The sequence below is a fragment of the Onychomys torridus genome, chromosome 2, assembly GCF_903995425.1.
Source record: "Onychomys torridus chromosome 2, mOncTor1.1, whole genome shotgun sequence".
NCBI lineage: Eukaryota > Metazoa > Chordata > Mammalia > Rodentia > Cricetidae > Onychomys > Onychomys torridus.
The window spans coordinates 65,219,020-65,236,209 of record NC_050444.1 but is presented as its reverse complement, the minus strand read 5'-3'; the positions used below and the strand labels follow the sequence as shown (position 1 = coordinate 65,236,209).

At 51.7% G+C, this 17,190-nt stretch overlaps 1 protein-coding gene across 2 annotated transcripts in view; it reads left to right on the top strand.

Annotated features, from left to right (window-relative positions):
• Positions 1-8,599, top strand: part of Pax5 (paired box 5) — a 165,245-nt gene extending 156,646 nt beyond the window's left edge. For both annotated transcript variants that reach the window (XM_036179224.1, XM_036179225.1), the window contains exons 9-10: positions 3,146-3,232; positions 8,513-8,599. In XM_036179224.1, coding sequence (XP_036035117.1) covers positions 3,146-3,232; positions 8,513-8,589 — 164 coding nt within the window. In that variant the 3' untranslated portion in view covers positions 8,590-8,599. The remainder of the gene's footprint in view (positions 1-3,145; positions 3,233-8,512) is intronic.
• Positions 8,600-17,190: the final 8,591 nt, after the last annotated feature.

The window sequence follows — 17,190 nt, the reverse complement described above, 5'->3', positions numbered from 1 at the left end:
GAGAACATTTGGTCTGCTCTGTCCAGGGTGGAAAACAGTGTTTTAAAGACAAGCAAGTGCAGGGCCAGGAGACAGGAACCTGGCCTTGGAGCTGTGTTCTGGCCTGAGTGAGAACATTTCACATCTGAAATGCAGTTTTATCAATATTGTGAGCATCGCAGGGTGCCTGGGAGGTTCAGTGGGGTCCTGGACATGGAGGAGGGCTTGGTGACTGGTGGAGGAACATGTCCCCATGGTTGACATGAGCCTCCTCTGAATGCTCCACAGTACCACATGAGCTTCAAAATTGCCCTAACTTGTCAGAGAAGGAGCTGAGGCAGAGGAGTTGAGAGTTCCAGAACTTTGAAAAGGCAGGCTCAGGATTTGAACCCATGAAGCCTGGCCCCACATCCTTGACTTTGTGCCAAATTGATCAAGGACTATGGTATCCACCTGCTGTCCTACAACCAGCTTTGAGACTGCATGGACCAGATCTGTGGGTAGCTTCCCTGGTCATAAGACCCTGGCTTCTCCACTCCATACATTGTTAGATTACTACATAATCAGGCACCATTGCAGAGTTCCCACAGATGACTGGAGAGCCTCTAGGTCAGCCTCATGTCTCTAAGATGGCCAAGCTCCCCTTACCAAGAATGTAGTAGTCTAACAGGGCATGTCACAGGACAAGGACCCAGGTACCCACCTCACCATGACTCTGAGCACAATAGGTAGGGGTCCTGGTGGGCTTGTTTCCTTTGGGCACAGCATGCTGTGGTGGACAATGAATCAGAAATTGCTTTAAACTGTAGCCCACAGCAGATGCCACAGTATGTCCCTGGCTGTGGAAGCTAATAATGGAGGTAGTGGTGGCCACTGTCCAAGGTAGAGGTCCACTCGGTAATGTGTCCCTAGTTGACCTAGGAGTTTGACTTCTCGCTCACTCACTCACTCGCTCGCTTGCTCACTCACTCACTCACTCACTCAACAATTAGTCATCCATGCATGCTAGATGGATGCCAAGCCTGGTGATGAAGCTAGGGATCGAGACATAAACAGACAAAACTCTGTCCCCAAGGAGTTATCAGCCTCGAGGAAGAGACAGATAATTAACAAGATGAGCATGGTGAACAAGACAGGTTGGGATGTGATAAGCTCTGTGGAATAAACCATGGCAGGACAGAAGGATGGGCTGGTCACGGAAAGCATCCAGGGAGGGCCTCTCCTGCATGGGGCCCAGAAAGGGGGTAGGAGGGAGCCGCAGGGACTCTGTGCCATGGGGATACCAGTGAACTATTGTCTGCTGGAAACAGGGTGATATGTGGGGAGCAGGCAGGGCACAGATCAGCAGGACCAGACTCTCCCATGCTGTGGAACTTCACCCAAGGCAAGGCCATTGAGACGCTAGAGGATCATGCAGGAGACGTGTGCCTGTGGAGGGGCAGGAAAGGGTGCCTCCTGGAAGCCACATAGGTGGAAGAATGTGGCGGTGCTGACTTAGGTTCACTTTCTGACGGATTTGGAAGTGGCTTATGCACCTTTGCAAACCTCCAGGGGTCCATGCCAACTCACTCCAGCTGAGTGACCCTGGGACTCACCCCGCCCCTTGGGGGATGAAGCTCAGATAAGCTTCCTGGAAGAGGCGACCTGGCAGTATGAGCAGTGGTGCTACTCAGAGATAGACGAGGCACAGCACTATCAGGGTGTACCTCTGATGGGCAGTTCATGGTGTCAGAGCCTTGGGGACAGTATGTCCCCCTATCCAGGCCTCCCTCCAACCACATTCCGCCCAACCTGCTTCTCAAAGAGGAGGAGGAGGAGGAAGAGGAGGAGGCAGAGGAGGAGGGGGTGGGAGGAGGCACTGTAGTGCTGACGGATATGCCGAGGCTGGGCTGTGCGGCCCAGCACTGTCACCACGCTCTCCCTCTGTATGCCGGAACCTGACACCCTGACCACTGAGGCATAAAAAACAGAGAATTGGAAGGCTCAGCCTGTCAGGCTGGGAGTGGCCCCAGGAGAGGCCTGAGCAGGAGTGTGTGTGTGTGTGTGTGTGTGTGTGTGTGTGTGTGTGTGTGTACACTCTGCCTGTGCTTGCCTATGAAGTGGGCGGAGGACTGGTCTCCTCAAAGCCTCTTGCCCTTTGACCTCTGTGCGTTCCCTTTAGGGGGATCATGGAGTCATGCTTGGCCGCAGGTTGTCTCTCAGGACCATGTACCTCCTGTCATCTCCAGCAAGAGAGGGCCTTACCTGAGGTTTAAGAAAACCATTCAATGCCCCACTGGCTTTCTGTGCCCTGCTCCAAAGCCTCTGCTAGACACACCAGGCTCTCAGACACTCAGCACTGAGGCTGGAGAACCCAGTCCACCCTTCGGGGCACCCCCCCCCCCTGCAGGGAGAAGGGAGGAGGAAATGGGCAGCTGGCAGAAAAGAGACTCCCCTGGGGAACAGCCAGGGGTGGGTGCTCAGCTCCTCAGGTTGCTGGATCTGAGCGAACTGTCCTCTGGGCCCACGCCACCCTCCCTTCACCCACGCGCACCTCACAGTGCCTGCCTGAGCATGCCCACAACATGAACAACTGTCCTCCCCAGTGCCTAGAAGACCCCAGCCCACTCCCTCTTTTGTATTTCATAAGCATTAGCCTGTCCGTTCACGTCAGCGGAGTGCTGTCTGCATGCTCCAGACACACGGGGTGGCCCTGTGTCTCATGTCCCTGTCCAGCCAGCTGCCCTTGGCACAGTCACTCTGGACTCACAGCACAGAGGGGCCACCCTAGAGCTGAGGCCATAGGGAATGGGACCAACCTACACTGGGGTCCTTAGGGGTCTCAGCCAGTGTCAATAGCCCAGCAGGCTAGGAGTGAACTTAGGCAGGTGTACCAAGTGAGACACACACACACACACACACACACACACACACACACACACACACTGCACATGATGACTCTGTGACTTCTCTTCCCATTGATACAAAGTGCTCCAGGGTGGAGTAGACAGCTCACTGCATGAGGATATAGCCCCGGTGTGCTACAATTGGTCACCAAAGGTACCTGAAGCTCATGGAGGAGACAAGTGCCTTCGATACTCAGTCTTTCAGCTGGCTTGAACCCACAGCCTTACTGAGCCCCATTTAACATTTGTCTCCTGTTTGTCTCTCTCCCCAACTCCTGCAGGGAGTGAATTTTCTGGGAGTCCCTACAGTCATCCTCAGTATTCCTCCTACAATGATTCATGGAGGTTCCCCAACCCAGGACTGCTTGGTGAGTACTGTCCTAGGGGTCCCTGGGTCGGTGGATGCCTTACTCGGCTTCCTCACTGGGCCAGGTCCCTCTCAAGGTCTGGTCAGCTGGGGTGAGAGGGGTATTTTGCCCCGTGAATGTGGAATCTAGGGGCTGTTATGGTGTTGTTAGGGCAGTTAATGCCACTGCAGCTCAGAGAGCGGGAATGTGAGAAAGAAAAGAAAGTAGGAAAGTGCTTGCCCATAAGTAACTAGTATTTCTTAAGAACTGTTAAACATAGTGCAAATTCCCCAAATAAAAGGCGCTGGAAATACAAACTTGGATTGATTGGTGCTGGCTGCCTGGAACACTGTCTTGCTGAAGGCTCTGAGGCCCAGTGATTGATTAATGATGTCTGCTATGGCCACAACAGGTGCCAGCTCTATTGGGAACCAGCTGCCCTGTGGCTGGCCAAGGCATGCTGTGTAGGGCTCAGCCGGTGCCTAACCTTTATCCAAGACTCAAACTGGCAGAATGTCCATGGCTGGAACAGTCTGCCTGTGAATATCATCATATATTTGTACACAGACACACAGACACAGACACACACACACACACTTACACCCCAAGCAGAACTAACTTTGTCCTCCAAGGTTCAAGAAGAGCCATTTGTTGTGTTAACCTAAACCTACCTGAAACCAGCAGATGAGTATCCATCAAAGTGGAAGTAACTTGAAACAGAGGTCCTGGATGCAGATGTCACACCTCAGCAGATAGAACCAGCCAATCAGTTTGCAGGTTACAATACTGCTCTCACCCCTACAGTCAGCTAAACATGCTGTACTTGGAGGAGCTTTCGAGACTGCTCTGGCCTATCTGTCCACATTAGCAAGACCTCCTCCAGCGAGAGCCCTGGATCCTTAATTATTGCCACCCTGTAGGCCTGTAAAGTCTCAGCCTTGATTCCTTCCCCGGTCTGGTTTGGTTAAGACAGAGTGTGGTACGGATGCCACATTCCTCAGTACCACCAGAACTGGGTGTGGGATATGCTCTTGGGGCCTTGGCCTACTCCAAGCATTCTGGTGTGTCATGCACAACTGTGGACAAAAGAGGGGCACTGGCCATTGATGCTCCATGTGAGCGAGAGTTCCAGCCTGCCTTACAAAAGACTCCCCGGTCCCAGTTCTACAAGGAGGCTCATAGGGAATGTGTCTCACAGGAGTTCTGGGGCCTGTGGGAATGGCTTTCTAAGGCCACACTGACCCAGGCCTGACTTCACAGCCTAGGGAACACAAGAAGGGCAGGAATCCAGCCCATGGTGGCACAAAGCCCTGGCTGTCCAGAGGAGTCACCGTGTTGTGATTTTCACAAGACATCCCAGAGATTAGCAGTGACACTCGCTTCTGGGGACTTAAGAGGCAGAGCAGTGGGGATGAAACTGCCCAGGGGTGGTATTGGAGTTGGGGTGGTTGTGGGATACGCAAGAATGAGGGACTTTGAACCAGGCTGAGAAGTTGGGAAGAGATGGCAGGTCCGTAACATGTCCACAGGGGTGAGGGTGGGGACCTGAGACTTTTCTGCTCAAGTCTAAATAAAAGCCAGTTCACAGCCCATAATGCCAGACTTTGTCCGGTGATCTCACAGGCTGGGGGTGAGGGAGCCTCGAGCAGGTGTATCTGTGCTAGGATTTTCGGGAGGACTAGAGAAATGGGAGGAAGCAGAATCAGAACTCTGATTATCTACAATCTATCTAGGCATATGGGAAATGCTTCACATGGGCCGTCTCATTTTATGCTTTCAAAAGCCCCGTGGGAACCATTCTGATATCTCTGAGATACAGAGAAGTGAGGCTCAGAAAGGGACTCATTCACCTACAGGCAGGTGACAGACGAGGTATCACCTTGGCTCCAGAGCCTGCATCCCTGGGCAGTGTGTGGTTGGAGTCTCTCAAGCTCCCTCACTAAGTCAGGCTGAATAGCTCCAGCTGGAAGGAGGCCTCAGGCCCCAGTAGAAACAGGTGAGGGCCCTCAACACTCAAGCCTTGTGTGTGATGAGGACGGCAGGCTGGTTTTGAGAGCCAGGTTAATGACTTATAATTGCAAACAACAGAATCCAGTCTAGCTAATTTAAGCAGAAACATATTTAGTAAAGAACATCAGAGATTCCCAGAACCTCCAGACAGACTCAATAGATGGGCACGGGACAAGGGCCAGGAACATACCCAGTTGCATGGCAGGGCTGCTCTGCTGTAAGCACCCCCATTGCTACCAGCTGGCACCCACCAATTACACCATGATACAGCTTCCCCTAGGGGCTCGATGGCATGGGAAGCTGTTCCCTGCCACCATTCAGACATGGAGGCCTTTGGCACCTGTTCCTAGTGAATGGAGTCCCCCAGCCCACTTCCTTAAGTGGCTTTCTTCTCCATCAATGTCCAGCACAAGAGAGTCTAGTAGGCAGACCTCAGGTAAAACGCCTGAACCTCAGTCGCAAGGGAAGCTGGGAGGATGAGGCAGAGGCAGGCCTGTGCCACAGGTAAAGTGCCAACACAAGAGGTGTATAAATCATGTGGGGCCTACAAACATGAGACATGGCTCGAGTCCATAACCTGGGCCGCAGTTGGCTCAGGGATAAAATGAGGATGGTTACCGTGGTAGCCTCTCACTCAGGCCCTGAAGGTGAAGCTCCTGAGGCATGGTGCTCTGGATCCACAGGGACCCTGCTTGCATGTAGATGAAGACACGTGACTCACCTGACCACAAGCCCTGCAAATAGCTCCAGTCTGCTCCCCCATCATACAGGCCCTGCCACAGATTTTTCAACAGTGTGGCCAAACAAATCCCATGGTTCAGCCTAGAAAGCCCAGTCTGATGATTTCTCTGGTTTGGGGTAAAGGAGGCCAGGATTGTGGTGACCTGTCCTGTGTTTCCTCAGGCTCAGGTGAAGACACACATCACAGCTCACTCTTCCCACAGACACAGCCTTGCACTGGCCCCTCAGGTACCCCAGCTGACCTGGTCTGAAGCCTCCTTTACCAACACAGTCAGAGTGAGAACTGAGAGGCCCCCCTCAGCACCTCATCCTGTGGGTTCCCCCATCCTGTGGGATCCCCCAAGCTGGTGAGGGGGCAGCATAGGCAAGCAGAGCTGGCAGCAGAAAAGCAGGCCATGGTCCATTAGGATTAGAATAAGGCGGCCTGAGGCCGCTGTAAAGGGATTAGGGAGGGGACCAGGCCTGAGCCAGCCTGGAATGACTGTGTCCTGAGGTAAATTGATGATAATGTGAATTAGAGAGGAAAAATGACAGGAGGAAGGGATAAGTTTATTCTAGTGGAGGTCTAATGGGCACCGAGAAAACAGAGTGCTTTGTGAGGTGATGTTTTCATTGTCTGTGGTAAATCAAACCCTCAGCCAAGGCTGCCACCCAGGCTGGCTAAGCTCTGCGGGGTGAACGGAGCTGTGGGAGGAAGTTGGAAACCTCACCACAGGGCTTCTAGAGAGCCATTTCCTCTTCCTCCTGCCCCTTGTGGACCCTTTGTGAGGGCAGCCCCTAATGAAAACAACTGAGGCTCAGGGGAGCAAATCCACCTGGTCAAGGCCTTTTACTGAAACGCGTTTGGGCCTGTGAAGAAAACCCCACAGTTCCGCCCCCAGTTCGAGTGTCTGGGAAAGCAGTCAGGGTTGGTTTGGATTTGAGTGAGACTTCAGAACAAATCCAAGCCCATTCCTCTAGGAATTCAGCTCTTTAAGCCCACCCCACAAGACGGGCTGATAGAGCCCCAACTTCTGTCTGCCGCAATAAGCCCGTCCCTCTGGTATTGACCTTGAACTGTACTGTGGTGAATGAACCCCTTGCCAGGGACACACATCCTGGGTTCACGGCCGGGATCCAGTACTGAGGGGCTTTGTGACCTGAGTGGGTTTTCATTTTGCTGAACATCCTCACTACGAACGATTTGAAGCTCTGGCCTCTGTGGTCTGGGAATCCAGCCAGGCCCCTGGGTCCCCAGCTCCCCAAATCTCTGGGAAGAGTTTTAGTATAGATAGGACTCCTTAGAGAACATGTCCAAAAAGCAGGAAACAGTCTAGAGGCGTGAGAGGAACCAGGGACCACCCTGTCCTGAGGTCACAGGAAGGGAGGGGCCTTACCCCACACACACTGCCACCACTGCTCCACATCCATGTCCACGCCTGAGCCCAAACCAATCCCACTTTCTGTCAGTGGTCACAAGAACTTGTCTGAAACCCCGAGTCCCAGGGCATAAACTCCTTTATAATTTTTTTTCCCAAGACAAGGTCTCAGTATGTGGGCTGGTCCTCAACTCTTGGCAATTTTCTTGCCTCAGGCTCCCAAACCCTGGCTTATACGTGTGAGCTAACATGCCCGGGTCAGATTCCCCCAAACCCTGAGCATCCAGCCATGTTGAATTGGTGGCTGCCCACTATTGCTCATCCCTTTAGCCAATGAGGTGAGGAAGTGAGTGAGCCAGTGGATGGCTGAGCAGGATGGCCAAGGGGGTCCCCACTACGGCTTGTTCACTCAGGGCCATTGTTCCTTCCTACCAGAGTCCTCACTGAGCAGAGCTGGAAACTGGGGGCAAATGCCACGAAGGCCAGAGCCCAGGCCTTCACTATTTAGGATTCTCTGCCCTAAGATAGGGGAAACACACAAGGAGTGAGGTGGTCACACCACGTGGCTCAACCTGTGAAGGAAAGTGAGCTCATGGGAGAGTCTCCCCAGAGGAGAAAGGCAGGGTCCTAGGACTTGGAGGAAGCCTAGGCAAGAAAGAGGATAAGTCCCGAGTCTGATAAAATGGGGCCACTGGCCCTGCCCCCTACATTTGAATGAGATGACCCATGTAGATGACAGGCACACACTTTGGGTATGGTACGGAGCGTGGCAGGGAATTATGGGCAGAATGGCCAATGAGTCCAGAGAGGTTGGCCAAGGCTTGTCAATCAGACAAACACCTGAACACTTTTATCCTTGTAGGTAAGGCCTCAAGGACATTTTTACACACGACCAGACACTAACTATTTTAGGCTTTGTGGTCTATAGGGACAGCTACCCAGTTCTTCCCAATGACATGGAAGCACCAGAAGCCACACAAAAGGAAGGGGAGACCATGTGCAGCAGCCGGGATGGAAACCAGGGCCTTCAGTCTGCATGCAGCTCTGGATGGCACTGATCTGACTGGCAGTTCAGGAAAAAGATCAGGACAAAGATCTTAGGGGGAGTGGACAGTGGCCCTAACTGGATGAGGGGAGACTGGTGGACAGGAGACCCCCCAATTTCACCTCGGTGCCCTCTTGTCTCTTCCAGGCTCCCCATACTATTACAGCGCCGCAGCCCGAGGAGCGGCCCCACCTGCTGCAGCCACCGCCTATGACCGCCACTGACCCTCAGAGCCATGCGGGCACCAATTCTTCAATGCGTATCATCGAAGTAGACAGCTTCCTAATCCCCCAGACAGACAGAGGGGCCCAACCATTCCGCCTCCCACCCCATCCCACACACACTTGAAGCATCCTCCTCCATTTTTCCCTGCCTAGGATCCAGGTAGGGCTGTTGGACTTGCGGATTCTTATCCATTTCAAGAGTCAATTGACAAGCTTTTCCCAGTGGTGACAGGGTCTTTGCTGTTCTGAAGACCATTGCAGCCAAGCCCAGCCTACCAGTCCTCCTGACTGTCTGACCATCTGTGGGTTTCAGCCACGGCAGGCCTGCAAAGGAGAGCTGGCTTTTGTTGCTTCCCAGCACCCATGTAAATACCTTCTTCTTCTCTGTGGCCGTGAAGGGCTGACAGAGCAGTTTACCCACAATGCACCACAGGCTATCTTCCACCTCTGCACAAAACACCCCCGCCCCCTGCCCTGGTGCCCTGGCAGGTATCTCAAAGCTGTCTTTGAAACTGATAGTGGCCACCTTGAGGCTGTCCAGCCTCTAGTTCACTTCTCTAATATCTACAAGGCTCACTGGTGGTCATGGCACAAGCTTCCTCTGAGGTTCCCCCCAAGAGGAATACACTTTGGGGAGACCCCCTGGCCTCTTGCCTCCATTTCCACGGAGCCACTGTAGTGTTGAGGGTCCTTTTCTTAGTCAAGGGACTCCAAGAGAACTGGGACAGCTGATGTCCTAAAGTAAGAGGTCATCCAAGTGCTGGTGGCCTTGTGACTCTGAATAGCTTTCTGGATCAAAAGATCATGGACCCAGGCCAGGGTCCGAGGGTCCTCCTGGGCCCTGGAACCACCAAACTGATTATGTTTGCCGAGGCATGCCGAAGCTCAGACCTCTTTGGACATCAGCCATGGGCACTTTGCAACCGTCCTTTGGGACCCCAACAACTGGATTCTGGGTGAGTCTGTCCCAGCCACAGAGACAGTGGCTGGCAGAAAGGACTGATGCCTGCACTGAGGACCAGCACACCCTGCAGGCTTCAGCCAGGACCCGAGCTTCTGTCAAGCAGTACTGCCACCCTTGGGGAAGCACAGGGTGTGGCTGGGCATGGAGGTGCTGGCAATGGTGGCAGGTGCCTGACCTACACCTGCAGGCCAACTTGTTCATGCAAGGTGTCGAGATGGAACTCACGGTGGGCAAGGCAGAGGCGTCCGTGGGAGACAGGAAGGGCTAGGGAGGGACAGAGCAAACACTGAGGAACCGGTGGGCGACTTGAGGGTGGGATTGAGTCTGGGGTGCCTGGGGACACAATTTATTCATCTGAAACCTCTATTCTCTGCACAGTCTGTTCTGCCAACTCAGAATAGCAGAGAGCCCCTGTCTAAACTGAGGCAACATGACAATGTCGGCAAACGACCACTTCACATGACAGCATCCCCAGGGTCTGCTGTCTTGTGAGACCTCAGACCCTTTACCTCTCTGAGCCTCTGCTGGGCTGACAGCTGGCTTACCTCACTAGTTTTCCTTCTCCCCCTTCCTCCCTTCTTCCTAGGGAGCAGAGGCAGGGACAGTGTCCCTCGGTCAGGCCCTCACTTTTGAGCAAGCGTATGGGATCTTGCTAATGTTCCAATCAAGTGTAAAACAAGAATGAGAACCGAAAAGCCTTCAAAAAGACCTGGCTTAGTTCTGAGAGGAAACTGAGGCCCAGTTTAGGGAACCAGAACCAGATGGGGAGACCAAACAGACCCCCCCCCACACACACAAGTGTTCTGTGCCTCAATACCTCCCACAGGGCAGTGGGACAAAAGAAGAAACTGAGGCTCAGTTAAGTGGAGTCCCCATTGACTGGGAGAGGTAGGGCTGGGACTTGGGCCCCTTTAGTACATGGTTGTCACTGTCACTTCCATCTAGCCATCTCTTGTACCTGGAAAAGAAGGTGACCATGAAGATGGTAAGAGGCACCATTTGTCCTGGTACTCCAGATCAGGTACAACTGCCAAGGATTCCTGTCACTGGGCCGGAGGCAAGGCCCATGAGCTCAAAGCAGGCTCAGTGCTTGGGGAACTTGCTAGCAAAGGAAGGTAGCCGGGGCCCCTGCTCACCTCCAGGAGCTGAGTGACCTGCATTCAGTCTCCACTTGTCAGCTAAGGTAGGAGAAGGTTCCATCCTCATCCCTCCTCTGTCCCCTGCCACTGGTCTCTTAGAGTGGTGTTCACCCTGTGCTCCTCACAGTTCCAAGCTGCAAGAGGGCAGCCTCCCTGTACCAGCCTTCCATGTGTACTCCTTCCTTCCTTCCTTCCTTCCTTCCTTCCTTCCTTCCTTCCTTCCTTCCTTCCTTCCTTCCTTCCTTCCTCACAAAGCCCACCAAGCCCTGCAGTGGCTCCCCATCCCCTGCCACCTGATCATGCCCATGTAAGGAGTTCCATCTGTGCGTCTTTCCTCTCTCCCCTGAGGTGCTGCTGGACCTCAGATTGGAGTCTGTATTTATGAGACAGCCCGTGGCTCCTGGGGTGCCAGGGAGAAGCACAATGGCGGAAGGCACATGGCTGCTCATGCACACACTGCTCTCGCCGGCTTTTGAGATGCAGACGCACGTGAGTGTTCTCACATTTGCACACATGCTCTCTCCAGCTAGCACTCGCACACTGCAAATGCACATGCCAGAGAATTCAAAATGGAGTTCCCCAGCACCATGGCAGAAGGCCTGGCTATTCCTCCAGGCCTTCAGTCCTGTTTGAACTTGGTGAAAAGAGATATTTTCACACCATTTGTCCAGCTCCAGCCTGAGAACTTGTGATGATTTTATAACAAGCCCACCTTTGCTAAGGCACCTGCTTAGAGATTGTGCCTTCATAGCTGACACTGCTTTGTAATGCTCCACTATTCCATGGGCAAAAATCCTGACATCCAAGGCTCCCTGTGAAGACAAGGATGAAGAGAATCCTCAGCCACATTCTTTGCACACAGAGTTGAGCTCCCATCATGAAGTGTATGACTTGAAGGCTCCCACCCCTTAGTACTCCAGAATTCCTCAGACCTATAAGAAGGAAAGAAGAACAGAGCCCAAAAGTTGGTCCAGTAACAGGAAGGGGCTGGGGACTGGTGGTCTTGCTGGTTCCATTAACACTGACACTTTCAGTCTTTACCTAAATTCACAGGAGCACTTCTAAGTGTTCACATGGAGCCTTTCCCTGATGTACCCTGAGGCTCCCAGGACAGTGTGTCCAAGCCCATGCCACAGTCCCTGGCAGGGCCTAGATATGAACAGGTTCTGGCTCTCAGAGCATAAGGCAACAGTTCCATGAGCCATCTCCTTTCTCCTTTCTCTGCCCTTTCTACTTTGGAACAAACTGTGACAGTGTGCAGGGATGCCTGGGCTATCCAGATTGCAATATCTGAGGCCAGCCAGGTGGTTCAAACCCACCCTCTGGGCAGGGTACAAAGCAGCAGGGGACAGTGCATCTCCAGATGTCTAGAGCATGATTGGCCCATGGATTGGCATCTCAGTAGTGAAAACTTTAAAAACACCCTGTTAGACAAAGGAAAAGGTGCCTATGGGCTGAATGGAGCCCATCAGCCACGGACTTGTGAGCCACAGTCTTGTCAAAAGCCCTTCTGTTCTCGCCTCACTCTTCCATGAACACTTGGAGAAGACAAGAGGGGGATGAGAGATGTGCAAACAGTTTGAACTTGGGAAGTGGTGGTGGGGTAAAAGACGCATGTGGTGGGTCTGAGGGGAGCTGGCGGTTTTCTATATAGAGCCCCAGATGTGGCCACAGGGCATTGAGGGGTGAAATCCCTTTATGAGGAGTCAGGCTTCGGAGTGGCGGCTCTGCCTTTGGCAGACTTAGCTCCATCCACCCCCTCGTGGGTGACATTTCAGCTAGAATTTAACTCCAAGCCATGGGGAGCAAATCTTAAAAACAAACCGAGCACTCCCAAACAAATACTAGGAACAAGTGGCGACAGAAACGCGGTCCCCCAGGAGACCTCTGCACAGGCCAAGCCAGGCTAGAGCAGGTTGACCCTGTAAGTCTCTGAGTTAGACCAGCTCCATGATGGCCCTGGCCTTGTCGCCCATCTGGAGTCTACCTGTGATGGTTTCCAGGCACACAGTGGTGCACCTGGGTAAATTTATTCCTTTAATGCTTTGCCTCCCAGAGGTCCAAGGCATGTGCATTTCTTAAAAGGAAACAAAATCCATGACTGGAGATGTGGACAGTCAGGCCATGACATCTCGCCTTGAGTCTGCCCTACCTCCCGGTGGCTGCTTCAGCCCCTCGGCCCTGTTGTCCTGGACCTCAAGATTCTTTTTTGCATATTCATGAGGGAGCCCCAGAGTTGATCCACACTTGCCTGCTGTCAACTAAGGCTGTTCCTCCAGTGGCAGCCAGGTCCCCAAGGGCCAGCTGCAGAACACATAGTGAGTCCCTTGCACAGACAGGTGCTGTTAGGATGTAGATGCAGCTTCTGTAGAGACAGCTGCATGCTGGGAGCAACAGGCACCCATCTATCTGTCTTTGGGAATTCCTCAGTACTGAGACCCAGTTCCTCGACACTCCCAGGACCAACAGGGAACTCAAACCTGATCACTGCCATTCCTGGGTTTTAATCCAGAAGTTCCTCTGAGTTCATCTCCAGATGAGATGAGGTTGAACACAGCCACCCTTTAGTACCTCTGGATTCTTCTGACCACACCTTAGTCTCCTGAGCAGCACCAAGTTGCTGTTTCTGTCCTCACTGTGGGAATAGCATGGCGTGTTGGTGACCTCTCAGTGGGATCAGGCTCAGCCTGGACAGCTTTGAGCATGGAGCAGAGAGGGCAGAAAGAAAACAAATAAAAAACGAGGGACAGGCGGTTCTGTGCTCCCCACTGACTCCAAGACCTGGCTCAGGAGACCAATCTGTAGTCTCACTTGACCTGGTTCACTAACCTGCTAAGTTGCACATGGGGGTAGAATCCCCCAAACCACCATTCAGAGGTGCAACCCTGGTCTTCTCCAAAAGCACCATTGAGAACATATGACGATGGGCTTTTGATTTACAAATGGTACATTTCACTTAGAGTAGGACAGAAAGGAAACCATTTAATGACCCCCTCGTTTCCAAGCAAGAGTACATTTTAATGAAATGATTTTATTATATTTGAGGAAATGGAGAGTTGAAAATTCCAACCAATCAATAGCCAATTAGTTGCTATGAGGTTAAAAAGAAAATAAATCCTGTCTATTTTAAACATCCTGCAAAACTCAGAACCTTATAGTCAGGCCTTCCTCTCCATGCTGTGTGCAAAAGTGCATGGACAAGGGAGTTCACACACATGCGCATGCGCGTGCGCACACACACACACACACACACACACACAGTCTCACCACATATACAGTCACACACACACACACACACACTCTCATACCTCTATCACCCACCCACATACATACACACTCTCTCTCTAGTACTAGGACACAGAACTCAGAAGAACTACTGTGTCTCCCGGTCCCAGTTCTTGCTGGCTTTCCTTGCCTTTGGTCACAGGTGAGCAGACCCAGCAGCAGCCTATCCTGAGGCTCAGAAAGGGACAGAGTTGATCCCAAGGCCCCAGCCACCAGCATGGGGTGGGTAGTGGGCAGTGAGGACCTGCTGTTTCCAACATGCCTCTTCTCTGCCTGGTTACAGGGTCCCCCTCACAGTGGGAAGGGGGTAGAATTTTGTGGCCCTGGCTCCTGCTGAACAATGCTGCCCTGGTTTGTCATCCTCTAGTGGCCTGCAGACATTGAGTATTTGTAGGAATGCCAATGACATTCTGATGGAACTCGTGGTTTTGCTTCTCATTCTTTTAGATGGTTAACACTGTCCTAAGGACTGGCCCAGCATCAAAGAAATGCATATCTACTGTATCCGCCAAAGTTTGTGATGCCTGCATAGACGCTTGTTAAAAAAATATATACAAAAAAACAACAAAAAAATAAATAAAACCACACAATTGAATTGCCTTTGAAAGTGGGAGATGACCTGTCTCCAACAGATTGAGAAACAAAAAGCTTCTTAAAAGTGTGTATGTTTTATATTCTTTTTTTCTAGTAGAACTGACTTGAAATATTGGTGGTTTTTTTTTCTTAGTGATGTGTGTTGCTTTTGTGTGTGATAATATTTGAATGTAATTACAGCAGTGCCAATTTGCCAAAGATGTTGGACATATTTTTCTTTTGTTGGGGGAAGGGTGGGGCCTTGGGTGGGGCTTGGGGGGACACTGGGATGGTTTAATTTTTTAATTTAACTTTTTTTCTCGTCAAACCTGGGATTTGTGGTCTTATTTTAAGTTAAATGGTTGACTGCAACACTTTTATTCTAAATTAGCTGGAGAAACATGCAATAAGGTTCGTAGTTTCAATATCTGTCTTTTCATGAGTGACTGTTCCTTGTGAAGAACTGATTTTATGTAACCTTTATGTGAGATAATTATTTGTAAATATTTGCCATAATTTTATTGGTTCCTAAAATAAAAGTAATTTTTTAAGTTCAGAAAAAGGATCTGATCGTATTTGTTCTTACTAATCCATCCATGATCTGGAACAAACGTGACTAAGTCACCTGGAGTAGTGACCACCTTGACGGCCCTTGGTTAAACTGGGCTGGGAAGCAAATTCAGACACCCAGAGTGTACAACAGCCAGGGCAGACTGCACTTGAGGGGACCCCAGGCCAGGTAGCTAGGTCAGTAATGCGTGATACCCACCTACCCCCGCTACACACACACGACTGACACTCTTACATACTCACACTCACTCTCTCACACACTCACATACTCACACTCACTCTCTCTCACACACATACACGCACTCATACTCACACACTTACATACACACACACACACTCTCACTCACATACTCACATACACACTCTCACACACACATACACACATTCATACTCACACACTCATACACTTTCACACTCACACAATCATACTCTCTCACACACTCACACACACAATCACACACACACAATCACACACACTCACACTCACACACACACTCACACACACACTCACACACTCACACACTCACACACTCACACACACTCACACACACTCACACACTCACACTCACACACTCACACACACTCACACTCACACACACACTCACACACTCACACACACTCACACACACTCACACACTCACACTCACACACTCACACACACTCACACACACACTCACACACACACACACACACACACACACACACACACACACACACACACACACACACTCACTGTGTCGCTCATTGGCCTGGGAAACTTTCACTAAGCTCTTTAGCCTCAGCTTCTTCAACTCAGAAATCATCGGGACTACCCACATCATTTCTTCCATTTGTTCATTCATTCAACAACTGACTGAACATCCATTCTGCCCCCATCACATCAGTAAACAGAACAGTAAAGAACCCGACGCACAATGCACATCAGACTCATAACGCTGAGTTAACACAGCTAAATGAGTGAGTGGCGTGTGCCTGCACCTTTGCCTTTAACACAAGCCCAGGCCGAGTCTCCTCGAACCTGAAGTGTCTGGGCACTGACAGTTCAGAAGCCCCTCACACCTGAATACCTTGCCCATAGTCTCCAAAGCATATCTCTGTCTGACCTGAGCTTGGTGCCCAGGCTCTACAGTCTTGAGAGGCAAACCCTGTCCCTGAGCCTTTCGAACTGAGCAGCTGGGCTGCATGGGAGCCAGAGGTGGCTTTTTTTTCATCAGGGGGAAGGGCAGCTGTAGACCTGAGCCATGCCCCTGCCGGGCTATGTCAGTCTGCAAGGGCAGGCGGGGACCACTGTGCCCCTTGGCACAGTGTGTGCAACTCAGTAATTGCCAGAGATGGAGTGGGTGAGTGACCATGTGGGGGCTGTGGACTGCGACTCATTCATATTTAATAAAGCCGGCTGCACGGCCTCCATTCATTTCTGCAATGGATGGTGACGACGAAGATGATTCCTCAGGGATGGGGGGGGGTGAGCATGGAAGAGCCCAGCTCTTCTTCCTCCCAAGCCTCTGACTTAGAGCACCAACTTTAGAGAGAAGCGCTTGTGTTTGGGGTAGATAACACAGGGAGGGAGCCACCAAGGCCCATGCTTCTGCGTCCCTGGGGACGGAAGCCTTGCACCTGCTGTCTGTCTCAGAAGCAGGGCAGTGGTGTCTGTGATAGCAGGGCAGGTGCAGCCCCACGTGAGAGCTGAATGGAGGTGAGGGACAGAGCCCCCAGGAGAGGAGGGCGATTATAATTGAACTGGAAATGTTACCCACAAGTTGGTGTTTTGAAAGTTTAGAGCCCAGCTGGAGGAAATGGGAGGGTCTTTGGCAGTAGATTACGACTGGCCATTTCCCCTCTCACCCTTCTCTGCACATCCTGGAGCACCATGTGGACTTGCCTGTTCTGCCCCATGCTCCCACCACCATAATGTCCGGCCCAAGCACATGGGGGCCAAACAAATATGTCCTGACCCCTCTGAAATGGTGAGCCAAAATAAAACTTTTCCATGAATAAGTTCTTTCGGTTAGGGGGTTCGTCAAAGCAAAAGAAGAGTGATAAATCCAAGGGCAGAGGTGCCAGCCAGCC